Source organism: Hipposideros armiger, unplaced genomic scaffold, assembly GCF_001890085.2.
Source record: "Hipposideros armiger isolate ML-2016 unplaced genomic scaffold, ASM189008v1 scaffold_108, whole genome shotgun sequence".
NCBI lineage: Eukaryota > Metazoa > Chordata > Mammalia > Chiroptera > Hipposideridae > Hipposideros > Hipposideros armiger.
The window spans coordinates 1,184,540-1,205,867 of NW_017731458.1; the positions used below are offsets into that span (position 1 = coordinate 1,184,540).

General features: G+C 49.7%; 1 protein-coding gene across 4 annotated transcripts in view; it reads right to left on the reverse strand.

The window, feature by feature from the left end:
- Positions 1 to 21,328, reverse strand: part of RHBDL3 (rhomboid like 3) — a 46,254-nt gene that overhangs the window by 7,313 nt on the left and 17,613 nt on the right. For 3 of the 4 annotated variants that reach the window (XM_019647113.1, XM_019647112.1, XM_019647111.1), the window contains 4 exons: positions 19,131 to 19,355; positions 15,057 to 15,205; positions 12,167 to 12,279; positions 6,420 to 6,520 (listed from right to left, as the gene is read on the reverse strand). In XM_019647113.1, the coding sequence (XP_019502658.1) occupies positions 6,420 to 6,520; positions 12,167 to 12,279; positions 15,057 to 15,205; positions 19,131 to 19,355 (588 nt within the window). Of the gene's footprint in view, positions 1 to 5,610; positions 6,063 to 6,419; positions 6,521 to 12,166; positions 12,280 to 15,056; positions 15,206 to 19,130; positions 19,356 to 21,328 lie in introns of those variants that run through there. The other variant, XM_019647114.1, reaches the window with a different exon arrangement.

The following is a 21,328-nucleotide window of genomic DNA, read 5'->3' on the forward strand; positions in this document are numbered from 1 at the left end:
TGAGGGGCACTCCTGCAGTGCATTCAAAGCGCTACTCCATTTGTACCGACGCACGGGCACACATAGAAACGAGCCCTGGGCTCTTCCTGGAACACACCAGCCCTAGGGAAGGAGGCAGACCGGGTACAGCCAGGCACTTCTGTTCCTTCCCACCATCCGTTTTGCCTTTGCTGCCTGGCCCGGGCCCAGCTGGGGGGCACGTCTCACACCCCTTTGACATTGGGGGACACATGTGTTAAACTTGACAGAGGCCCCGCACATACAACGTCTGTGGAAGCGTCAGCGGAGCAAGCAGGAGGCAGGGAAGCTGCCAAAACAAGGCGGGGAAACTCGCAGCGTTGGGCTCCCCTTCCCCCATTCTTCCTCACTGACCCGCAAGCCCTTCTCCACAAAAGTCGTGGTGGGCACCACACGGCCCCTCTTTACATGGGGACGTCTAATCTTTGCTCGCTGACATGTTCTGTGCTACGAAGCAGATGGCAGGACAACATTGTCACCTGCTGGTGTCTGCCCACAGAGGAGGCTCCCCAGGGGACAGGGAACAAAACAGGAGTGGGTGTCCTCCTCTGGATCTGCCCAGCTCCATTAGCTGATGGTGGGCGGCCCCTTGGCTCCTCTCCTGGGCGAAACCCTATGGTTGGTGGTGCCTGGGGGTCTCCTGATGGACCATCTGCAACAGGGAGCTCATCACCTCCTGGGGCAGCCCTGGGAAGGAAGGGGCTGTGACCACTGAAAAGTTCTTCCTATTATCCGGCTAGGCTGTGCCTCCCTGTGATGTCCACCCAGGGGTCTTAATTCTCCCTTACAAGTGACACTCATGTTCATAGCAGTATTATTCACCATAGCCCCAAAGTAGAAGCAACCCAAGTGTCCACTGACAGATAAAATGAGAAACAAAATGTGGTGTATACATACACTAGAATATTATTCAGCCTTAAAAAGGAAGGAAATTCTGATACATACTATATACTTCAACGAACACTGAAGACATTATGCTAAGTGAAATATGCCAGTCACAAAAGGACAAATGCTGTATGATTCCATTTCTGTGAGGTACCTAGACTAGTCAAGTTCATAGATACAAAGTAGCATAGTGGTTGCCAGGGGCTAGGGAGAGGGTAGAATGGGGAATTAGTGTTTTATGGGTACAGAGTTTCAGTTTTTGCAAGATGCAAAGAGAGGTGTGTGAATGGATGGTGGTGATGGTTTCACAATGATGTGAATGTATTTAGCACTACTGAATCCGTATACTTAAAGTGGTTAAGTTGGTAAATTATGCTAATTTATCACAACTAAAAATAAAAGTGATACACAACACTTCTAATATCCCCTTTCCTCATTCAGATACTCTCTGAATATCTTCCCTGATGTTTCTTTCACTGAGTTCAGAGTGATAATATGGGGCAAAGAAAATCCTAGGCTGTATTGGCTGCTCTCTCTGTCAGCTGGGTCCATGCCCCCTCTTACCCCTGTCTGGGATGGATCTGTCTTAGAAAGCATCATCCATATTTTTAGTCTGACAAGACCATTGGTGGGGTGGCTCGGAACTCCTTTTTCTCCAGTCTCCTCATTTGTAAATTTGAGATAATAATAGTACCTATCTCAATGACCTACCTTACCAGGTTTTTGTGAAGGTGAAATGAATTAATACGTATAAAGCACTAAGAACTCTGCCTGGCACATGATAAACATCATAGAAATGTCTGCTATTAGTATCTAGATCTGCGGCAGAAACAGCGAGTTTGCCCTGCACAGCGGCTTTAAAACTTCTGCATCCCAACAACCTTGGAAGGAGCTGGGAAGCTCTAGTTTTGCCTCAGGGCGACCCAGTCCAGCTTCGTTTACAATACCTCCCTAGCCCCTGCAGGCACTGGAGTGTGCCAAGCTGATCCAGTCACATCCTCTGTCCGCACTTTAAGAAAGAGGAAACAGGGCGAATGGTTGGCTCAGTTGGTTAGAGCGTCGTGCTGATAGCACCAAAGTTGCCGGTTTGATCCCCGCATGAGCCACTCTGAGCTGCACCCTCCTTGAAAAACAGTCAACTATGCCATTGTAGCATGAAAGCAATGTGTAACCAATGACCATGGCTGTTCCCCAATAAAATTAAAAAAAAAAGAAAAGTAAAAAGAGAGAAGAAACTGAGGGTCCAAGCAAGCTAATTCAAGGTCACAGTGAGATAATGGCAAGATTGACAGGATTCCCAGTCCAGGCTCTGTCTGTCCACACTTTTGGAACAGGGTCATGCTCTGTCCGTCTGTGCTGTTGGTCCCTTCTGGATGCCCCAGCTGCCCCCCAAAGCTGAGCAAATGTCAATAAATACCCCGTCTCCCAAGCAGCAGAAGGGTTAAACTAGAAAATCACCCTTTCCCACCAGCTGCCTCATTTTCCCACCCACTATTCCCTCCAATAAAATGAGTGCAATTAAACAACAGGAAAAGAAAAAAAATCTCACACACAGCCAGCACTGCTGCTGCTATAAATGTTGAAAAGCCTGAAGGCCCCTGGGGAAATACAAAACTTTTGCAGGTCCTTTAATTTCTTTCTCTCCCAGAGCCTCATAGAGTGAGATGGTAACTCACCCTGAGCAAACAAGGCTGTAACCAGTTCCCTGGGCATCTTGCTCACCCAACCAGTTAAGGGCTCAGAGTCTGAAACCCAGGCAGGGAATTTCCTTTCAACACAGATTTACCTGTCTGGGGTAGATGTAGTTCCTTGTCAAACGACTTCAAGAAAACCCAACATAGGAAATGTGAAAGCATGCCACAGGTAAATTAGGGAGTGATTATTTGTCCTACAAACGGATTTTTACTTAATAAAGCGAACCTTATAACATAGAAATATTTTGTGTCTTTTAGACATTTTTTCCTTGTGCTTTGAGAATATGGTTCAACTTAACAAAAATTCAGATCTCAAACATTTTTAGGAAAAGAGCTATCATATGGAGCAAAGGGTGAGTAAATATCTTGTATATTTAAAAATGGAAATCAGGCCCAGGGGTTCCAGCAAACGACAATTATTAATAATAAATTATTCAATTATGTGTATCTTTATATTTCCAGTGTTTAAAATAAGAAGTCTGAGTTGTAGGTCTCTTATGCCTACCAGATCTTTTGTTGAAATAGTTTCTGAATATAATCCCTTGATGTAAACTGCAAGCTTTTCGAAACTCATAGTGTTTTTATGAAAAATAAGACACACTTGGATTTAAGCAGAATCTCTCATTTAAACAGATAGTCCTGAGAACGGAAGTGTTAAACATTTTTCTATTATGTAGCTAGAGCAAAAAGGACACATTTTTTGGTTATTCTCTGTACAGGTATCAGGCAAAATTTATAAAAATAAAAAATACGTATACAAATATGTATACACACACACACACACACACACACACACACACACACACACACATCTCCCAGCTCTATAGTGATCTGCCATATAGAAAACATTTTTGCATCCATTTCTTTTCATGTGTTTCTTACAAACTATTGGGTTGTTGGAAAAGTCATGATGCATTTTTGCAATGAAAGACATAGAAAAAATACATCATTACTTTTCCGACAATCCAATATTTTGTTAAGAAGAAATTACAGATGAGAGAACTGAGGCCCTGCGAAGATAAGGTACTCACAGCTGTTAAAATGGTGACGCTAGTACTCAAACCCAGATTTTTATGACTGTCAAGTCCTTGCTTTTTCTCCTGTTTGTTCTGACAAGGTGTTTTGTTGTGTGCACATATACAGACCAATCTTCATTTTGGAATTAAAATTAATAGTATGCCTATTTGGTGGAACCACAAGAAATTGCCAATGTTTACATAAACGTTCCTTACCCACAGAAACGGCAATTTCATAGGGTTTGACCCAATGAATCTCTGAATTGCTGGGCACAGAGTTATTTTGGGTAAAAGGTGGCCTCTTGATGAAAGGAAACTAATGTTTTGTTTTAAATGAAAAAAATGAGTGGTTTTTGTTTTTTGGTTTTTTTCCCCACTGTCAAATAAGCACCACACAACTTTCTACAGAAAGGGTGCAGTATGTCACTCTCTGGGGACCGCAAAGCTCCCCGCTGGCCAGGGACAGCTGTGTCCTTCTGGAAGGGCAACGGGCTCTCGGATAGGGCTGCCCATCTCCTCGGCCACAGGCGTGCGCTGCTTGCCAGAGAGAAGTGTAAACTGGAACAAAACCGCTCTCACACCTCCCTCCTCTACCCCACGCCCCACCTCAAGGTTCTTGGGGTGATCTGCCCTCACCATGGGAACTCCTGGGGCTTCAGGGCTGTTTCCCATGCGGTGGGGAAGGGGGTGGAAACAGGGCATCTTGATGAACTCTTGTTTGTTTTTTTCTTTCCCATGTTCTCTTGGTTGTGCTTGTTCAACCCCTCACACACAGACACATCTTGGGGGGAGCAGAAGGGGAGGGTGGTTAGCATTTCCTTCCCCTACAGAAAGGAACTGGGGCAGGGGGAGGGGGGCGTGGAGGAAGAGCTGTGTCTGGGGAAAGCAGTGGCACTGATACAGAATGACCCATTTAAGAGGGCCGTGCGAGGCAGCCCTGCTCCCAGGTTCTCAGCAGACGGAGCCATGTGTGTGTAAACACATATGCATCAACACGCACGCACACTCGCCCATTCACACAGGCTCTCCCACACCTGCTGTCGCTCTCCAAGCACTCACCGGATGTCGCCAAAATTCAGGCAAGTAGCAAGTGTAGGCAGTGTCTGTCTGTCTCTTTCCCCCTCTCGCTTCCTTTCTTTCCTCTCTCCCTCTCACGCTCTCTCTCTCAACATACCAAGGGGACTTTGGTGAAAAGAAAAGGGATGGTGTTGAGGAGCGGGGCAGGTGAGAGTGGCAATAACACAAATGAAATGGGAGCATTTAGGAACTCCTAAATTACTGTTGTAACTGAGTCGTCACGCATCTGCCACGTGGTGAAGAGAGTGATGGGGGGGGGGAGAGGTGAGGCCAAGAGGACCCCACAGAGAAGCTATGCCTTTTCTGGACACGGTTCATGCCTTCCTTCCTTCCTTCAACAAAATGTAGTGGACACCATCTGCCCTGTGCCGAGCCCTATGCCAGGCACTAGGGAAACAGGTGGGTAAGACCCGGGCCCTGCCTGGAGGTTCCCAGGTCAGCCAGAGTAAGCGAAGCACAGCCAGGGACTCCTCCAAACTTCAGGCCACGTCCAAAGCAGGGAAGCAGTCTTCCCTCACCTCCCTCACTTCCCTCACCTCCGGTTGATTCCTGTTTCTTGCCTTGAAGACCTTGTCTCTTGAAGACCTTGAAGACCACGGGCCTCTTCTGCAAGAATCAGGAATTACCGTATTTCCCCATGTATAAGACGCACCTTAACTTTGGGGCCCGAAATTTGAAAAAAAATATACTACATAAAGTTATTGAACTCAAGTTTTATTCATCATAAAATTCATACAATTCCTCATCACTATAAAAATTCCCAACCATTAGCTTGTCTTCATCTGTGTCTGATGATGAATCACTGTCTTTATATATTGCCGCGTCCTCAGCGGGAAATGCAAGCAAAAAAATTCTACAACCACTGTATAAGACGCACCCAGTTTTTAGACCCCCAATTTTTTGAAAAAGGGTGTGTCTTATACATGGGGAAATACGGTACATGATCACTTATACTGAGGGATTACTTTCAAGTTCTCTCATTCATAACATATCCTCCTATTTCACAGGCAAATGAACTGAGGCACAAAGCAGTTACGTCATTTGGTCAAGGTCATTTTTCAGGAAGTGAGTGGCTGGGGTTCAGATCTAAGCTGACGAGTTCCATAGCCCACACGCATAACCATTACACGATATGGCCTTTCAGGAAAAGGCAAAGAAGGGTGTGAGAAATGGAATAGCGGTGTCCCACCACTGTGACAGGCTGGTACAGAGAAACAACACCTAAATGGTTTTCAGGAGATGCGCGTTCAAGTCCCGATTTAGCCACAACCTTGTCTGTGACTTTGGACAAATCACTTAACCTCTCTGAGCCATCTTTCCAATTTGAGAATTTTGATACGATGATCTCTAAGTTCCCTTTACTTTTAGCAATCTATGACAAACAACGAATTACAATTAGGATTTATGTCAGTGGTCAAGAATTTTAACTTTTAAAGCCACTGAGTAAGACAGAGGTAGAATAGGGACACGGGCCAATCCATAGACAAAGCGATGCCTGGAGAACATAGGAATCGTATATGGAGCGGGTCCCCTTTTGCGGTGGGCCTGCAGAGGGTGAGGCGTGTCTGTGACCTCTGCTACCAGCCAGGTGTGCCCTCTGCCCGGCACCTGCCAGGTCTAGACTGGAGCGTGAACGAGGATCCAAAACCCAGCCCAGCTGATTAACACCAGGGCCCAGTGACGGCAGAGGGGAGGCCAAGAAAGGCGTGCTGGGGCAGGGGGTACTCACCATCACGATGTTGGCCAGATGGGCAGAGACAAGCGCATAGACCCCTCCAGAGGAGCCCACGACGGGCGCAGTCATGTCAGCCACAGACACTGCCAAGGATCCTGGGGCAGACAGACAGACAGAGAATTCAAGAATGCTGGGGGCGGTTCCCCACCCCGTCCCCAGGCCCTCAGATGCTGCGGCCTTAGGGGTAAGACCCCTGGGCAAAAGTCTCTTCCTTGATCCCACATTGTCTTGGAGTCTCCTAGAGGATTAATTTATGGCTCAAAGAACCATCTGATTCAAATCTCTCCTACAGCTGGGGAACAAAGACTCAGTGGAGGCAAGTGAGCATCTGTCTCTCCATCCAATCTCTGCCTCACAATGTGCTGTCTCAGGGCTCTGGAGCAGTAACAAAAATTGTTGCAGAAACAGCTACCACTTATTGGGAGGACACTGGGTGTCAGACACCGGCCAAGCATTTGACAGCCATTCTCCCCTTGAACTCTCAAGATAGCCCTTTGAGAAAGGTGCTAGTAGCCTCATTGCAGAGATGAAGAGACTGAGCCCAGAGTCACCTGATGGCGGGGGGCTGGACCCCGGATGTGAGTTCAGGTCTACATGTGCTCTTGGCCTCAATTAGCAGCGACTCCCCAAACTGGTACCCAGGCCAACCTTCACCCTCTACCGTCACTCTCTCTGCTCAACAGCATCTAGAAACCTGCTTAGATCCCCTCCAAACCTTCCTGCAGCCGAGGGAAATCACAAAAGGCCAACAAGATCTCCCGAGCCAAAGGGGTTTCTTTGGAGGAAAAGTGTCCTTGAAAAGTCCCCAGGAAGAGAGAGAGAGATGACCTCATACCCTCTGGGGGAAAGGAGGGTATAGACTCTTGGTCTGGGGGATGACAAACTTTTGTCCTGGGAGGACAGCTGGGCAGAGAGGAGATGGGAAATGTATTGTTCTGGTCTCATTTCAGTGTGATCAATGCTTTGGCTTCCAGGGAAGGACATGGGAGACTAAAAATAACTGGGAGGTAGAGCCCAGGGCTCAGAGGATGAGAAGTGGCTGGCCTGGGTGAGTGTGCAGAAACCACCACTGGAAAATGCCTGCAGGCTCATGAGCCAATTAGCTGCTGCCTGGATTAAGAGGAGGGATCGGCAGAAGGCCAAATTCTGCAGGTTCTATCGGGGTGGAGGGTCTACTGCTTAGGGGATGGCTGAGCCCAGCCCAGGAACCAGAGCACCCGACACCCTGGGTACGGAGGGGCCCTGTAACATCATCCGCCTTCTCCCCACATACCCACCACACCTCTCTCAAGGCTCCTCAGCTCACTCAGATCCTTCAAGGAAGAGATCCCCACGACAGATTCTTGGTCTCAAGGGGGATGTAATTTCCCAGGAAAGAACAAACTATCAACTGAGAACTCCCAAGTCCTTCTGCCCTCCCAGGGCAACTATAAATCTTTCTTCTCGCCTTTCATGCCTTCCCTCAGGCTTTAATTAGGTATTGATCTATTGTCAGATAATTTTTTTTTTTTTTTTTTTACTGCCTAGCCATGGGGTCAACCATATATAACAGGGGGGAAAAAAAATCCCAGGGTCGCGAACAGACAGGCAGTGGGATCTGCATGACAAAGGATTCCCACGCTCTCCCGGTGGGCTGGCTGAGAAGGCGGCACTGCCGTGGCAGGGAGGGCTGGCTGCCCCAGCCCCTTGCTCCTCATTAATTACCATTGGGACAGAGCCTCTTTCCTCTGCACAAGTCCCCACAAACCAGCCCAGATTCTGTTTCCCGGGCCTCCCCAGCGAGGTCCACCAGGATCAGAGGCATCAGAGATGCCCCTAGGGTCCAGCCTCCACCCACTGACCTTTCCCTCACCCTGCCCGTGGGTTGGAGTCCTGGCCCCAGTGCAGGGGTCAGCCTGGGATTGTGGCAGAAGCATGGAATGGGGGGTGTGGCTGGCTAGTTGTGTGACCTTGGGCGCAGCCCCTGAATTCTTTGGGTTTCAGTTTTCACATCTGTGAAATGAGGAGGTCTAAGGCTTTCCAATTTTTGAGCAGTGAAACGTTCTTTTCAGAGGAAACCTTACCCAGACCCTACTCCATGGAGCAGAGCACACACAGAGAGGCCCTCTGGCTGAACAGGGGTGGGGCCTGGGGAGCAAAGGGTGCCAGCCACTGGAGGGGACCTCAAGGGTTCCTTCCAGATCAGAACTTGAGTCATCTGAGTCTTGGCCTCAGGTCTGGGTCTGAGGCTCAGACCCTGGTTCTAGCATCTCGAAGGCGACCATCTGGATCCAGCTGCCTTCTTCCCTTTGTGGCATGAAGACTTTCCTCAAGTGACTACAGATTAGCCCTGCCCTGCAGGGACTAGGAGAGATCAAACACAAACGCGACATCATGCATGCCAATATAGTAATAAAGGCCACCCCAGGGCAGAAAGCCTGGGCCAGCAGGATTCCTAATAACCTAATGGATGACAGTTCAATAAGGCCAGTATTGATTCCATGGAGGCCATGGCGGGAGAGAACGGCAAGTGACACACCACACCTCTGCACAGCAGCACACCACAGGAGTAGTTCTAGTCAGGGCTAGCAATTTTCCCCCCCAAAGTCTGGGCCCGTGCCAGCATGCAGATTAATTGGTGACTTTGCCATAATGCACAGCTATGGTCATTTTACCCTGGAAAATTTAAAGCAGGTGCTCTCCAACGTCTCTCTTGGCCCAAAAAAAAAAAAAAATCCAAGTAAAAATCAGCAAAACAGCTTCCTTTAAGCAATGTACCTTCATTTCTGTATTCTTTCATTTAGTCTACAAATATTTGTTGCTTCACATGTGCTGAACCCTGTGTTAGGCTCTGGGGATGCACATGTGCCTTATAATCTATAATAAAAGCTTGACCGGGGGCCGGCCGAGTGGCGCGATAGTTAAGAACTGGCTTGGGATGCCAGAGGGCCCCGGTTTGGATCCCACATATGAGGGCCAGTGACACTGCCCTCCACAGCTAAGATGCTGAACAACAGCTCAACCTGGAGCTGGGCAGCTGTGAGTCGCCGGCGATGGCGTAGGCTGCAGCCCCTGCGGCAGTGGGTTGCCATGGGCTACCGTGTGTAGCCAGCAGCCAGCGTGAGCGGCCAGCAGCTGCCGTGAGCGGCCGTCCAGAAGCCGGTGACTGATCTGCCTCGCCCAGGAAGAGCGCAATGATGGTGCCAGCTTGGGCCAGTGAAGCAATGTCCTCCACAACTGGACTGAAGAACAAAAGGACAGCAACTTGTCTGTTCCCCTTCCCCCGATTTCCCAGCGCTGTTCCCATCCCCCAATTCCCCAATAAAAAATCTTTAAAAAAAAAAAAAAAAGCTTGACAGGGACATTCAAGATATGGGTTTTTTAAGCATTTAAATGGCTAGCCATATAACTGTTAGCTAGAAGTAAAATGCACATTGGTCTCAAGCACTGGTTAGAAGCACAGGGCGGAAGAGGGGTTTCCACCCCAGGTCTAGTACTTCTTAGCTGAGCAAACGAGTAAGTCATTTCACCGCTTTGAACTGCCTATAAAATGAGGGTGACAGTGCCCCCTTCTAAGATGGTTGTGATGAATACAGCAGATAACACATGTGAACCCTTTATCATATGTCCCGAGTACCCAACGTGCTCAGCGGAGGTCAGCTATCATCGTTACAGCATGTGATGGCCTTGGATTTGGAATATTTACATTGAGCAGGAATTAAAGGGCAGGGCCCAGTGTCTAGTAAGACCTCCCTTGGTTTCTGACAATCTGCACACACGAAAAGGCCTGCCTTTTAGTTCCTGTAACATGGCAGTGGTTTAGAGCACAGCCTTTGGGGTCAGGAAGCCTGGGTTGGAGCCCAGCTCCACCACTTTCGACTGTGTCTTCTTAGGCAAGTCACTTGGGCTCTGTAAGCCTCACTTTCTGTATCTTTAACAGGTGAAGAGTAACAGTACCCGCCTCACAGGGTGGGTGTGAGGGTGAGATACGGCCTTCAGGGGGCGGGCACTTGGTAACGACTGGCTACCCAGTCTGGATCTGGCTGGCTGTCAAAGGGCCCCCATTTTGAGCAGAGAGGGAGGAAGGGGTGCAGTCAGATCAGTCAACTCAATCCTGGAGATAAAGAACGTGATATGTTGTGACCGGAGCGTCCTCGGGTCTGAATCAATGACTGAGACAGACGCGCACATCATCTGCTTTGTGATACAGCCCCACGCCCTCGTGTTTAGCTGGCAAGCCCCACTTCTGTCTGGGCACCATCCCACTCTGCACTGATGTCACTGGGAAGTGATACCTGCACTGTCTCCCCGCTGTGTGTCATCTGGTCTGGGCGAGGCCTGAGTCATTTTGAATCTGGTTTCTGTCTTCTGGGGTATTGGCACTCCCATCTAATTGACTGCTAACTGCAAGTGTTACGAGCGTCTCTCCTGTTCCTCACCATTTACCATCTGGGTCTCTGGGTATCTCGGTGTGGGGAATGTGGCTATACATCGCCACATGTCAAGACCCAGGGGCGTGTGTGTGGGTGGCTGAGTAAGCCTGAAACACAGAGATGTTCATGAGTCTTTTGTTCAAGGACGTGGAAGGTGCTGGATTCTGGGAGAAGCTGGCGTGGGTGGGTGCTGTCCGAGGGGGCCAAGCTTTTTAACCTCAGCACAGAGAGGAGCAAAGGAAGCCAGCGCTGAACCAACCTCCCAGGCGGGGGGTCCACCAATGAGCAGACCAGCCTTGCACGGATGGGGTGGGATCCTTCCTCTTGATCTCTGAAGCCACTGCAGTTGCTCCCAGGGTCCCTGCCTGCCCAGTGTGTACAGGCTGATGCTGCCCTGCTCTTCTGATGACAACTTTAATGCCACTCAGAAAGGATTAAGATCTTACTTAAACATACACACAAAGCTCCCTTGGGCACAGCTGTCAAGGTGAAGAGCTGAGGCGGCAAACCTTGTTAAAAAAAATATCCAGCAATAAAGTTGGAAACATCACGAGGGACGGTCCCTCTGTTCAGAAGCCCGGCTGCTGCAGACTTTTGCTGCAGAAACCTGCGCTGCTCTCCCCAGCCCACCCCAACCCACTTCACCTCCCATGGAGTGGGAGGGAAATGGGGGAAGTCACGCTGCCACTGTTCTCAAGGCCATGATCACCTGCCAAAGGAGCAGAGTCAGCCGGGGGCCCCAGAGTCCTCCAGATGGCACGAATGCCACCTCTTCGGCCAGGCTCTGTCCTGTCAGCAGAGGGTCAATCAAGGGGACAGTGGCCAGCCTGGCAGAGGCGAGATCTCCCTTTGGGTAGAAGTGTTGGCCCGGCCAGGGATGTACCTGGCTTCACCCACACCTTGGATGTCACTGCAGGGATCTTACTGTGCCCCTGCACAGTTTACATAACACCATTACTCCATTTGTCACCTTAGATCTTATTAGTTCCCTCTTAAAGCTTAATGAGGCCAAGAGAGGTTAAGGAATTTCCCCAAGCTCACACAGCCTCCACACGGTGGCGTAAGACCGGAAGTCTGGTCACTCGGCCTGTTCCAAACCTTGGACTCCCCTCCCCTCTGCCATCACATGCCTCCCTCTCTGGGTGGCAGTTCCCTTTCTAGCCTCCCAGAGGAGGTGGGGAGATTTGCCTGGAGTACAACCCTAGCAGTCAGGAGCCTTGGTGATGAGGGTCCGGGGTCCCCTGGAAGCCTGGGGCCTGCCCAACTCCACAGATACTCTCAGCCTCTTTGGGGAAGTTTCCCCTATGGATGTGGGGCCCACCTGCCTACCTGCCACAACGCCAGCCACATAGACCAGCCCGATGCGGGTTGCTCCGTGCACCATCTCCAAGGGCACCCCCACCAGGAGCTGCAGCACCACGTTGAGTCCCAGGTGTTCTATCCTGTACAGAGAGAGCACACTCCGTGTGTTCATTCATTCATTCATTCATCCATCTATTCATTTATTCAACAAACACTGCGTGCTAAAATGCTAGAGATCCAGTAGTGAACAAGGCCCTATCCCTGCCTTTGAGGAGATCGTGGTTGGGGGTGGAGGGGAGGGGAGGCAGGAATTACAATACAGACAGATCATCTTGGAAAGAGTGTTCCTTCCACCCCTTCCCTGCCACCTGAGACAGGAACACACGTGCAGGGCCTGGGTGGTAACTGGAAGTGTCTGCACTCGCCACAGAGAGAGGGGCTACCCAAGGTCAAGATCCAGCAGCTCCACTGGTTGACATGAAAAGCCAAGGCTCAGAGACGGGAAATGACTAGTTTACAGTCACACAGTTGGTTGGTGGCCAGCTGGGACCACAGCCCAGGTCTGATGTGCAGAATCTGCTTCATTCACCAGGCCACGAGGGCACTCTGGCTTGCTATCGTATTTGTGAGAGCTACTGACGTTTAAAGAGGAAAATGTTTTCAAAACAAGTGTAAGCATCAGAGATATCTCTTAGAACTTAATAATCCACAGTTAGCACTTAAAATCTCATAGGAGAGGCTTCTCCCTCCTGGTATAAGAAGGGACCTGTTCTACCCCCAAACTCCCAGGGATAGGTTTGCTTACCCTGTGCATGGCTTCCTTTTTACCCTATCATATACCTGCAGCCAGATCTTGTCGCTACATGGTGTCTAGCCGAGTGCATATGCTACTAGAAACGATTGTAACATTACTATTATTACATTGATGTGTGCTTTCTAATTTACAAAGCACTTTAACGTCCATTATCTCATATAAACTGAGCCTACAGCAGCTGGACAGCTCCCTGGAGATGCTTCAGTTGAAGGGTAGCAGCATGTGACAAGGGGTCTGGAAGCTGGCCTCGTTGGCAGAACCCGGCCTGGAGGCCAACTGCTCTGCTACGTGCAGTGTACATGGGCACCTGCTTACCCAGGAGGGCATCTGTGAGGTAGCTCAGGTCTCACATCAGGCTCTGTCCCAAATTCTTACCATGCCTGGAAACTTCTAGCACGCCCTGACTATGCCAGCCAAAGGATTCTGGATTAGAAACGTCAGAAAAATTCACTGAAAAGGAGCTGGATGGTAGCATGAGACTCTTAGGCAGAGAGACCTCTGAAGTTTCTGGTCCTGTCTCCTTGGTTTACAGCCTAGGCCGAGGCTAGAAGGGACCAGGTGAGGGGGACCCAGAGCTCCTGCCTTCCAATCTCCTTCCTCTCTGCCACAGTGACTCCTGAATTCACCAGCCCGGAGCGTGTCCCTGAGTAACAGGTCACCCTGCGGGGCTTGCTCTAGACGCTGGCCAGCTGTCCCTGTCTCCTGTCTACGGCAGCCAAGAGCCCCTCCCTCAAAGTCCCAGGTCTGGAGAACCCTCCCAGGGCTCCCCCTGGCAGGCATCGCTCCGTCAGAAGCAATGGCCAGAGAAAGGCCCGAGGCTACCCCATGGGCCTCAGCGGAGAGCATCTGTGCCCTGGCCACTTCTGGAGGCAAAAAAATGCATAAGAAGGCCTTGTCTATTCTACTCCACATCTGAAGGGATCAGGGCAGGCCAGAGGGCAGTCCTGCCAATAAGGCAGGTAGTCCCAACCCTTGGGCAGCCTGGGCAGAGAATCCCCCTGGTTCCTGTTGTCTCTAGCTCTTGGCTCATGAAAAGAACAACGCAGGGCATACCTCCCTCCCTCTGCTCCTTAGCCCTGTGAGACCAAAGCCTGGGACACAACAGGCAAGGTCAACAGCCTGTGCCAACAGTTCCCTCGGGCTCAGAGTGGAGACATCCACCATCAAAATGTCTCCTTACCCCAAAGCCACCCTGCCGCCAGCAGATGCAGCCAATTAGGGGTTGGTGATTGTGCCACTTTAGCTTAGTTGGAAGGGAGGCTCACAGTGGGGCTCCCTCTTGGCCACTGTGGGTCTTTCTGCCAAGGAACAAAAATGGTGGAGCCATGGGACCAGAGGGAGCCTCTTCCCGTTTCCAACCCCAGGGAGGCATCCCCAGGGCTTTCCGCAGACTAACAGTGAGTCAATTCACGTCTCTCTCTGGAGAGGCTGTGAAAGACACCGTAGAGGCCTGGTGTCCAGGGACTCTGCCTTCCCAACTCAGCGCTTCTCCCGTGTAAAAATGGTCTTCAGCCAAGACAGTGCTTTTCAAGGGATTTGGACCTGGATGGTCACCTGGCCTTATCAGGCAGTAAGAGGTACCAGTGAGAAATGATTGCACTCCAGCCCTAACAAAGGCCACACGAATAGAAACTGTAAGTATTGCCAGAATTCCTCAAGAAGACCCACCATATATGGAGAGCACCTTGGGAGGAAGGCAGTTTCAATAAATCTGTCCTTTATTTCCTCAAGGGGGTACTCGCACGCACACAGTTTATGGACAATGAACTTAGTAGCTGACCACATTTCCCTCTTTGCTTTGGCCACTGGGAATCTCAGAACAAATTTACAACCCACCTCGAACAAGTACATAGACTCATGTGCTGTGTATGTTTATGGTGATCTCACTACAGAATTTTAGCATTTTTCTTCCCACTATTTTCCCGTTCCCATATACTGTCATTAACTCATATATTTTGGTATTAGATGAGTTTCAAAGAGCCACTTCAAATCTTGTGTCCAGGTAAATCAGATAAACTAAAAAATATATTCCAGTCCAGGCTATCTGGGCCACTTATTTTTCCAGAGGGACTCTTGATCGAGCAAAAGAAGACAGGTACTCACCCTGCATGCATGAAGATGTACGTCAAGTAACGCCAGGCCTGTGCTCGGAGCTGGGGGTGGTAAACCAGTGAGTTCTTCAGGTATCGTGGGTGGGTTACCTGAAGCACAAATTGATCCAGCGACACTCCATTGTAGAGGAAAAAGGCAACCTGGATGAGAGCACAGATCGGGGAGGACCCGTTAATAAGTGCACAGCTGCCCAGGAGCCCCTCTTGTGCTAATGTTCAGAATCCCTACTGGAGGTTTGTCATCCTTCTCCGAGAACGAGGGGCATCCCTATGGCCAGCGCCCAGCCTAGCTTTCAACCATCTCTTACCCCACTTCTGTTAGAATATTTTGGGGTAGGTGTTCCCAAAATGGTCACGTGGTCTCTGCCCCACCCTTCGTTGGTACTAAGCAGGAAGGGTTTGGAGGCGTTTCAACTTTAATTCCAGTAATAATTCACACACCTATTTGGGGGGGGGGGCGAGGCAATTCCACATAAGTTGATTTTTTTAAATTGTGGTAAAATGCATATAATATAAAATTTACCATCTTAATCAGTTTTTGTTTTTGTTTTAGATTTTATTTGGGAATTGGGGAAGGGGAACAGTGTTGGGGAATTGGGGAAGGGGAACAGCCAAATTGTTGTTCTTCAATCTTAGTTGTGGAGGGCGCCGCTAGCTCAGCTCCAAGTCCAGTCACCATCCGGCCGCCCGTTGGCAGCTCACGGCCGCTCAGCTCAAGGTGCTGCGCTCAATCGTAGTTGCAGGTGGGCATAATGCACCATCCCATGTGGGAGTTGAACCAGCAGCCTTGTTGTTAGGAGCCACCAGCTGAGCCATCCTGCCACCTGTTGGCAGCTCAGTGGCAGCTCAGCTTGGGTGCAGTTCGCTGGCCCATGTGAGAATCGAACCGGCGACCCTGTTACTCAGAGCTCACACTCTTAACCAACTGAGCCACTCGGCCAGCCTATCATCTTAATCAGTTTTAAGTGTACAGCTCAGTGGCATTAAGTACATTCGCAATGTTGGGCAACCATCATCCACCCTCAGAAGTTATTTCATCTTGCAAAACTGAAACTCTGTACTCATTAAACATCAGCTTCTCATTCTCCTTTCCCCCAGTGCCTGACAACCATCATTCGTTATGAATTTGGGCGCTCTAGATGCCCCCTATGAGTGGACTCATACAGTGTTAATCTTTTTGTGACTGGTTTATTTTAGTTAGCATGATGTCATCAAGGTTCATCCATATTATAGCACATGTCAGAATCTCCTTCCTTCTAAAGGATGAATAATACCCCGTTGTGTGTATGAACCACATATTGCTTATCCACTCATCCATTGATGGACACTTGGGTTGCTTCCACATTTTAGCTACTATGAATAATGCTGTTATGAACAGGGGTGTACAAATATCTCATTGGGTCCCTGTTTTTAATTCTTTTAGGTTTATATGCAGAAGTGGAATTGCCAGATCATATGGTAGTTCCATGTTTAATTTTCTGAGAAACTGCCATACTATTTCCCATAATGGCTGCACCGTTTTACACTCCCTCCAACAGTGCACAACAGTCTCAATTGCTCTGCATCCTCACCAGCACTCCGCATAAGTAGCTTCTGCAGATGACTAAAGCATGCTTCTTTAAGCCCTAAAAGAGTATTTAACTATTTGTTTTTTCTGGAACTCTTCCTAAAATGCATCATTCATGTCTCTGTGTTCTTCATTAGGGTATGTGCACAGTCTTTTAAGGATGCCCCAGGTGCTGATCTGGACTGTAAGAGTGATGTGTTCTCCAGCAATTGATGGAGTTTTCACTCCTACACTAAACGGCACCAAGTTCTTGTGTTTCTTTAAGACAAAAGTCTGCTTTTACATTTGGTGTTGTCCTCTCGCAGACTGCCAGGTTGTCAGCAGGTTGTTAACCAGGTACTATAACCAGGTTCTTCTTACTGCTGGCTAATAGTGGGTCACTTCCAATAGCTTCCTACTATGTCCCTTCTATTTTCCCTCTGTTATGGAATCAGAAAGCCAGGTTACTAGAGCCGTACATAAAACAAAAGCTTTGGGCTTTAGTACAGGACTTTTTTCTTTTTCTTTTTTTTAAAGATTTTATTGGGGAATTGGGGGAGGGGAACAGCACTGGGCAATCGGGAAAGGGAACAGACAAGTTGCTGTCCTTTTGTTCTTCAGTCTAGTTGTGGAGGATGTTGCTTCACTGGCCCATGTTGGTATTATCATTGCGCTCTTCCCGGTTGAGGCAGTCGCTCGCCGGCCATTGGACGGCCGCTCATGGCGGCTCTTGGCAGCTCACACTGGCCACTGGCCCTTCACGCTGGCTGCTGGCCACACACGGTAGCTTATGGCAGCCCACTGCAGCAGGGGCTGCAGCCTACGCCATCGCTGGCGACTCACAGCAGCCCAGCTCCAGGTTGAGCTGTTGTTCACCATCTTAGCTATAGAGGGCACTGTCACTGGCCCATGTGGGATCCGAACCGGTGCCCTGCTGCTCAGCGCTGGCGTCCCAAGCCAGCTCTTAACCAATGCGCCACTTGGCCGGCCCTAGTACAGGATTTTGAAACAATTGCTGCAGCATTTTCTTCTAGATTGGTGGTTTGAATTTACTTAGATGAGGTTTCTGGAAATTTGAAACCAATCTGGCTCCTCTGGACAACCTTGGACAAATTATTTGAATTCCCTGGTTCTCGATTTCCTCATCTGGAAATGGGGATACGAATGCCTGCACTTCCAGGGTGGTAATGAGGTTTGAAAGACAGAAAATACATGCAGACCCGCTGTGTGCCCAGCATGCACTCTGTGAATGCAGCTATAATTAGTGTCGGGTTAAGACCTCCTGGGCTGAGCATGGAATGACTTAGGCCCCCCCAGCAGCTGGGCTCCCCTGGGCTCTCTGGAGAGCCATTCTGTCCACCTAACAGGATGCAGGTGGCCTGGCAACATTACCGCTTCCAAAGCAGCTCGTTATTATTGGTCCTCAAATCGAAGTTAATAAATAGACCAACACAGTAAGCATTTGGAGACCGAGTCCAAGAATATCTCAGAAACATTGCAACTTCAACGTGTGCTTGGACGAAGCCGTAACAACAAACAGAGGAGCTCTGGCTTGCAGACCAGCTATTCTGACTTAGAAAAAAAAGAAGAATGCCATGAAACTTAATGATCCTGCCATTTGATTAGGAGCTTTACAAGAACATATGCAGGGGTGGTAATTAGGCCCATGGCTCTGGAAGAGAAACGGTAGAGATTATAAAATACCAAAGGGAAGTTGAGCTTCCACTTAGGAGCTGAGATGGGCAGGGGGGGGGGCGGGGGGCGGGGAGAGACAGGTTCTTGGGCTGGACATCCCAAAGAATTGAGTTCCTTACACATGGACAGATTCTGAAAGGGGTACCTTTGGATTCTGTTGCATAAGCAGGAGGCTTTTAGAACAATAGGTCCGGACTATTCCCTAAAGGGAGAATGTCCTTTCAAAAGACAGTAAGTCCACATTCGCCTGTTCATAAACATTCCCCACCATAGATATTTGTGTGATGCTTTTGTGTTCCATGAGCACCACCGGCCATTCTCTGGCTTAAGAGGAAGCCTACGGGAGGAGGGCAGGCCTGGGTATTCCTGCTTCACCGGTGGAGGGTGGAGTCTCAAGGGAGCGAATGACTTGTCCACGTTACTCACTCTGGGAGGAACTAAAACAAATGGATTTTCATGAGTGAGCCTGGCTAAATCTCCCAAATCAATGAACTTATTACATTGTTTTTGTTGCTGCTGTTTTGGCCATGGTGGTCATATGGGGATTTTGCTGCAGTGAATATTGCTTGAAGTAATAATCTTTGAAATAATAATCTTTGAAGTAATACTCTTTGTGTCCAGGGGTTATAACACTGTATGCCCTGTAACGGGGCCTGACTTGCAATGACAACTGCTATTAGCTCCTCAACCATCACCTTTTGGTAGAAAAGACTCTGCCCTTCCCCACATGATCCCAGATATCCCCTTGGCCCCCCGCCCCCACCCCCGATGCCCACACCCCACCCTGCCAAGGCTGAGCAGCCCCTTCCCCACCCCTGTCCTTGCCTCCAGCAGTGTGACTGTGATCATGAACCAGGGCGGGGGACAGCAGGTGTAACTGTCATAGTACCACTTTCGGTCAATCTCCCGGGGCAGCGTCTCATAGGCCACATGGCGGATCAGCCGCTGCGAGAGGTTCAGCCCTTTCTCCTCCAGCAGGGCCTTACTGCAGAGCCTGCGATTCCCCTGCAGGATGGCCTGGCGGAAGCTGTTAGACCGCTTGTTGCTCATCTGCACAGGAAATAGGGTGGGGGACAGGGTCAGAACCGGGGTCTCGGGGGAGCCCCGACCCATTTCCCAGGCAGCACGGTACTTAGATCCACCAGTCCTAATCCCACCTTTCCTTTTCTTCTATCATAGTTCATGAGAGGCAATATGCAATGAGCTCTTATGTGTCAGGGGTTGTTCTAAACACTTCACATGTTGGTTCATTTGAGACAACTAGTCTACCTGTTACATAAGGACTATGACTATCCCCACTCTACGACACGAGGAAACCAAATCAAGTTCAGACCCATTAAGGTTCCTGAGCCTGCATCCATATTCAGTATACCTTCCTTCCATCCATCCATCTACCACCATTTCCTGAGAAACTACTAAGCGTCAGGCACATTGCCAGACGCAGGGGATACAGTGGGGATCTAGACAGATAAGTAACCAGTAGTTCAGAGTGAAGGCTGCTGCAGCACACATAAGAAGGAGCCCCACCAGGTCCCCAGGTGGTCAGGGAGGGCTTCCTGGAGGAGGGGGTATCTGAGTGAGAACTGAAGAATGAATAGGAGTTAGCGTCCTCATAAACACTAGCTTGGGGAGAGAGGGGCAGCCCTTGGAGAGTTTGTACAGAGGACCCCAGAACCAGGACTCAAAGCTGTGCCTGTGGACAGTTACCACACCTGAGTGCTTTCAAGGGATGCTTTCAAGGGACCTCTAACACTTGGTGAGCCCAAGGACTAGTCGTAGAGCCCTGTGTGAGGACTGAGCCTGTCACATCCTCAGTGGAGCCCTGGCTGCCTCATAGCCTGGCTCCCAGAGATCAAAGGCAGCCTTGCTGACTTCCAGCCTCCCAAGGCCTCCGTCCCCTCCTACCTGCCCTCCACGACCACATTCTAGACCCTTATAACGGGGAGATGTCCTAGAGATGCCCTCCCAACACCAGAGCCCACAGTGCTGCCTGGGTGGCTATCCATGGTAGCTAGGGTGGGGATTATCAACATATTCCTGGGACTATGAGCCCAGCAGTGGACATTAGGCTAAGCCTGAAAGCAGGGGTCCAGAGAGGCCAAGTCAGACCAAGGCACAGGGGTGCGAAGCCCTGTCAGGGGGAAGGCAGCTGGGGAGGACCTGCGTTCAGGCCAGGCCAGTGGAGCCTCCCTCTGCAGTGCCCGAACCCCCTCCTGGGTTCTGCTGTCTCTCATCTTTAAAATCTGCTTTAAAGCTCCAGCAGGCCTTCCTGGATGAACCCCTTCTAAAGAGTCCCTATTCTCATCCCTTTCATGCTTACAAAGCTTGGGTCTGGTTCTTCTTAGTGGCTCGGGAGTTCTGTAAATGCAGGAAGGGCTTCGGGCTCCACGGATACTGCAAGCCCCAGACAGGATCACGGCGTGAAGTTGTTTTGTAGCCACTCTTAACATCCTCTCTCCCAGTCCTCGAGTGCGCACATGCACTCAGGTGTGCATGGCAGACATACAAACACACCCATGGCAACGCCCTGAACCCCGTGGTGGGGATGGGCTCAGCACGAGTACAGGAGAAGCAGCGTGAGCACACACACACTCGCCATTCACCAGCACACTTGATGTGCTAGAACTGTGCTGGGCACAATAGCAACCATGGAGCTTATAAGGAGAGACGGATGTGTAAACAGCAGCAAAAGAGGGTGTCATCTTAGGCATCTGGTGCATTGTACTATCCCCACATTATAAAGATGGGGACCAGAGCTTGGAGAGGGTAAGCAGTTTTCTCAAGGACCCACAGTTAGCAAATCAGCATCAGATCTGCCTGACTCTGGAGTCCATGTATTATAATTGGCACTTTTGTGCCAATTAGATAAGGAAGCCTCTTATCTAATGTGCCCATTCCAGGCCTTGGTGAACAAAGCCCATGCCAGATCCCGTCCCCATTCATCCCTCTCCCAGGCATCCTTGTACAGTACACAACCTGCACACCCGTACATGACAACCCTGGCCACTCAGCTGTAATGTAAT